The sequence below is a fragment of the Limulus polyphemus genome, unplaced genomic scaffold (assembly GCF_000517525.1).
Source record: "Limulus polyphemus unplaced genomic scaffold, Limulus_polyphemus-2.1.2 Scaffold1012, whole genome shotgun sequence".
NCBI classification, from domain to species: Eukaryota; Metazoa; Arthropoda; class Merostomata; order Xiphosura; family Limulidae; genus Limulus; species Limulus polyphemus.
The window spans coordinates 44,905-50,394 of NW_013666622.1; the positions used below are offsets into that span (position 1 = coordinate 44,905).

The 5,490-nt window shown below is 39.1% G+C and overlaps 1 protein-coding gene across 1 annotated transcript in view; it reads right to left on the reverse strand.

Moving 5' to 3' along the window:
- The window catches only part of LOC106461693 (major facilitator superfamily domain-containing protein 12-like), a 57,359-nt gene that overhangs the window by 44,264 nt on the left and 7,605 nt on the right, over window positions 1-5,490 (reverse strand). Inside the window, exon 4 of the mRNA XM_013921541.2 lies at window positions 2,017-2,140. Coding sequence (XP_013776995.1) covers window positions 2,017-2,140 — 124 coding nt within the window. The remainder of the gene's footprint in view (window positions 1-2,016; window positions 2,141-5,490) is intronic.

Genomic DNA, 5,490 nt, shown 5'->3' on the forward strand with positions numbered 1-5,490 from the left:
TGTTGCGTCATTGTGGTCACGTGACTGGTGTGGCGTCACCTATTTTCTAGAACTATCCTGTACCTTGGCGAATGCTCTGGTATTTACTAGATATAGGGTAGTCTGGTATATATAAGAGGGGGACAACGTGACGGAACAATAATGTGTGTGTAGGTAATGAGTAATTGAACTGCGGTCAGAGAGAGACGTTGAAGTTAACGTTCGTTCGTTATAGTGTTTGTCATAGCGCGACTGTTGAAAATAAGTGTATCGTAAAGTTGTATTCGGAAAGAATAAACCAGTTTTATTAAGTAAGGACTTGTGCCGCTAAAGTTTCGTCGGAACGAAGTTACGGAAGGTTAATTAACAAACGGAGACGTAACAATATATTTTGTATGTAATATCCAAATTGCTTATCTACTTTTATTTTATTATTTTGCCCAATTCTGTCTTAATTTCTGCTTAAGGTGTTTTACTTTAATTCTATGTTAAGCTTAATTTTATACATAGTTTTACTTCGCAACTCAAGTTGTAAACCAGGTGTATAAAAGCCGCAAACCTGCAGACTTCCAGCCTAAATTGAGGTTAAATACCAAAATGATTGATCAATACGACTTCTACTTTTTTGACACTCTTTCTGTGTCATACCCTTTTGGACGCAGGTAACTCTAATTTCAAGGGGTGGTACAGTATAGTTTCTCCTTTGAATATGCATAAAGAAAAATTATCATTAAAGTAAAGAATCTGTGATTGTGGGATACAGTACTGCACCAAATTTTGTCTTATTTGAATGTGAGGTATAATATAGCAGTGCAGATTCTTGCTCCTGTTTTTGTCTCGTGCAATTTCTTCTCCTACTCTAGCAGCCAGAGAAGTTTATATAGTGAATAGTGACGTTAGGTAGCATTGGTAAATATACCAGCAATTATTATTTTTTCTCTTTTGCTAGTACATTTTATTTTATTCTCTGCATAACATTTCGTACTGTATTGTGAATGCTGGATAATTTTCTGTCTGAAAGCATTTTTCCTGATCTTCACATTAACTACATTAATTTACATTCACTACAGATTAAATTTTCAGTTAGCACAGGACCCCACATTAACTACACAACCTATTTTTAAAGTTTGAGTTTATCATAAGTTAGCACGATCGCCACACTAACAACATTGTTAATTTTTAAAGCTTGAATTCCCTTGTGTTTAAACACAGCACTGTTACGACAGAAGATACGTCCCGAAAAATTAAAAGATATTGTTGAATTTTGATTTTGTGTCTGTAAATTCTGTACATTTAATTAAGTTATTGTTAATTGTTTATTAGTTTAATGTAAGTGGCTATTGTTCGGGACGAACAATGCTAAGGGAGGGGCAGTGTTACGACAGTGGGGTCACGTGACGAGTATTCTAGAAGATTCGCTAGTGTGTTACGACAGCGGGGGTCACGTGACGACAGCGGAAGTCAAGTGACGCTGGTAGCACGTGTTGAGAGTCTTAGAAGTTTCTAGAACAGGCAGTATTATCGTATATAAGTGCGCTAGACAGTGAGAGAGAGAGAGACGGAGTCGAAGCAGTAGTGGAGACAGAGACGAAGCAGGCAGAGAGCAAGAAAGACAGCGATTAAGGTCGGCGGGAACTGAGGATAGCAGACACAGAGATCGGAACTATAGTTTGCGGGGACGAATAGTTAAGTCTAAGCGCGATAGAAAGTGAGTGAATTGTTGTGAACTATAGTGTGTGTAACTGTGAAAATTAAGTACATTACAAAGTTGTATTGAGGAAGAATAAACAAATTTTATAAAGAAAGGACTTGTATCTTAGAAGAATTAACAAACAAACATACAGAGACGTAACAGCACCTTATACTAGCTAAGTTATCCATTTGTAAAGCTTGAGTTATCTTCACTACACTAGCAACATCATTTTCAGTTAGCACAGCAACTTAAGCTAAATACATTATCTTCTTCTAAACTCCCGAGTTCATTTTCAGCTATCGTAATACCTAAACCTACCTTACTGTGAATTTCATAATATTTACCGTAAACTTGAGTGAATCATCCCTCGTAATACTCAAGTCGTCTATATTCCCATTACTCATCGTTTCAAACACGACCAATACCGCAATGTAAGCCATAGTATCAGAAATGACATCAAACGAGTACCTTTACAAAGAAAATAAAAATGGTATTTTCAATCACGCCATTAATTAGATTAAAAAAAGGGAAACAAGCTTTAAGTATTTCGGTATTGAATTAATTGACGAATACTGTTAAAAAATACACCATATATTTTCAACATTCTTCTCGAAAATAATCAATGTGCAATAATTTTAACGATATTAAATTAGTACATTCAGTGAAGAACATGACAGCCTTCTAGGTAAACAGAGAGGTCGCACCAAATTAAGTAGATGTAGACAAAATAGAACATTTATGATAGTCTTGAATATATTCAGTTAATAATCACCAAGTTAAAAGATATTGACGGACAGTTTTAAAAACGACGATTAGTCAGTAGTCTAAAAAGTTATAATAAAACTGCAAATTACAGTAACCTATGTGACAGTCTTAAAGACTATTAGAAAGGTGTACAAAATTCACTTTTCAAAAATACCAGTACGATTTTCATTTAGCATGCTCTTCAAAAACAGATTAAACCAGATCTGTAGTTAAAAGAAGCTGTATCGTACTGTTACGCCTCCGTTGTTAGTTAGTTTTCCGTAAAAATCATTTCCGAAGAAACTTTAGCGATACAAGTCCTTTCTTAAATAAAACGGGTTTATTCTCTCTGAATACAACTTTGCAATACACTTAATTTCCACAGTGCGCTATAACAAACGCCATAATTCACAACGAACGTCTCAAGTGCTCGACTCAACAATCCGTAGTTCAATTACCCTTTCTTGCCGTCAGTTCTTGGCGGCTTATATACAAGACTACCGCATATCTAGTAGCCTCTCGAGGTTTCATGAACGTTCTAGAAGCGCATGACGTGTTACTAGCGTCACGTGACCTCCGCTGTCGTAACACTGCCCCTTCCTTAGTATTGTTCGTCCTGAACAATAGCCACTTACACTAAACCAATAAATAATTAACAATAACTTAATTAAATGTACAGAATTTACAGACACAAAATCAAAATTCAACAAAGTCTCTTAATTTTACGGGACGTATCTTCTTCCGTACTGGTCTCCATCTCGTTGGCTTCTGCTTCATGTGGAGTTCAGCTGCTCCTTCAGGAAATGTCCTATCATCGGTAACAGTCACATCAGTGGTAGTAACTTCATCAAGGGCTTCGCTGTTTCTCTTCTCAAAACCGATTCAAGTTTCTTCTTCGACAGTGGCTTTTTCAGGTGACACATCTTCAGCAGCATCATTTCTTCCGTTGTTCACTTTATCTCAACTGAAATGTCCTGGACCATGATAATGCCAAAGCCTGTTGGCATGCACCACCTTTAGCTTACCTCACCGACCACATTTTATTGCGAAAGTCACGTCTGAGAGACGATCCACTATGTCATATGGGCCTTCCCATGGAGAAGACAACTTAGGAGACTTCCCTTTGGTCTTCCTGGGATTATACATCCACACCTTGTCTCCTGGTACAAAGCTGACTTCAGTAGATCTCTTATCATAAGATAACTTCATCGAATCAGCAGACGTTTTCAAGTTTGAACACACTTGATGGTGAATATTATCCATCCTTTCAGATAACACTTTCACGAATTCTGACACATTTTCAGGCAACTCTTCATAAGGTGGGCATCCTGTTAACAGATCCACTGGCAACCGAAGTTCTCGACCAAACATCAACTTTGCTGGAGTGTATCCAGTGGCTTCATGCTCTGCTGTCAAATAGGCCATCAACAGTGGAGGGAGTAAGACAACCCAGTCATCTTGGCGGCTATAACAAAACTTTACCAATTACTAGCCCAGTGTCCATTTGTACTTTTTTACCATTCCATCAGACTGTGGATGAAGTGGCATTGTTCTGGTCTTTCGGATGCCAAACAACTTGCAGCATTCTTGGAACAAAGCTGATTCGAAGTTACATCCTTGATTTGAATGCAGTTCATATGTCATACCAAATCTGAAGAAGAAATCACTAATAGCCGTAGCTACAGTTGTAGCTTCCTGATTTGGTATTGCATATGCCTCAGGCAACTTAATGAAATATTCCATCACCACACAAATGTACTTGTTTCCAGCACGAGTTTGAGGCAGAGAACCAGCAATGTCAACGGCTACTCTTTCCATTGGTGCGCCAACTTGATATAACTTCATTGGAGCACGTCCCTTATGCTTGGGTCCTCTTTTAGCACAACATGTACTGCATGTTCTGCACCATTCTTCCACATCTTGCCTCATACCAATCCAGTAAAATCTCTGTCGTAGGTGACTCACGTCTTCTTAACTCCGAGATGTCCTCCTGTTAAAGTATCATGGGATTGACGCAGCACAATTCCCATAACTTTCTCGGTATAACCTTTTGCCAGGTCGTCACTTTCCCATGTACAGTTTTCCATCTCTGGAGAAGAATACCATCTTCAAGCTTAAACTGGTCCCATTGTGCCCAATAGTTCTTTGTCACAGAGCTTAGACTAGACACCTTCTCCCAAGCAGGGCGAAAAGCGCTTGCTTTTAGAAAATCAATTATTGGCTTCAAATTTTGGTATTTCTCCTGTTCTGCTTTGATATCTATATTTGGTTCCACTTCCCCATCATCAGCTCTTTCAGTCGGCTTGACTTCAGCTTGATGGCACCTGGTTAGTTCAACCTCTTTTTTAACAGTTACCGGAACTTGGCCTTTGTTGTGCCCAAACGTCATTTTGTCAAAATTAATTACCAACTTCCTCGGTAGTAAGTAGTCCAATTCTAATATGCAGTCGTCTTCAATGTCAGCCAAGTATACTTTCTGTCTGTCCTTTATGCCCATGAGCTCAATAGTTATCTACACTGGTCCCCACAACCTTGCAGGATGTCCTGTCATACCACAAAGCTTCTGTATGGCTTCTGGTACTCCTTCGTGATCTAACACCTTGATGCTCACAAGGGTTTGCTGAGACGCAGAATCTATGACAAAGTTGCACCTTTGGCCATCCAGCTTTCCTGTCACATAGACATTGTGTGTGCCTGGCATTTTACACCTAGCTGTTGGGACTTTCATGATGGGGTTGGTGAGTGTCCCTCAACACCAACCACTACTGGTCTCCTTGAGGCTGACTTGTTGATAATATTCTTCTTACACTGGCTCCTCAAATGTCCTTGCTTTCCACAGTTCCAACAACCTTTCTGGGTAGCAGCCTTTCCTGCTCAAACATCTCCCCTGTGTTGATGTTGCCAGCATTGAGCTCTCTTGTGCCCAGGTTTGTTACAGTGCCAGCAAAGTCCCTCAAACTTCTCTGAAAGTTGACTTTGAATACTGATGACTGTACCCACCTTGGTACTTCTGTGCTAGACTTAACATAAGATTCAAATTCAAGAGCACTGGCCATTGCATCCTGCATAGTAGA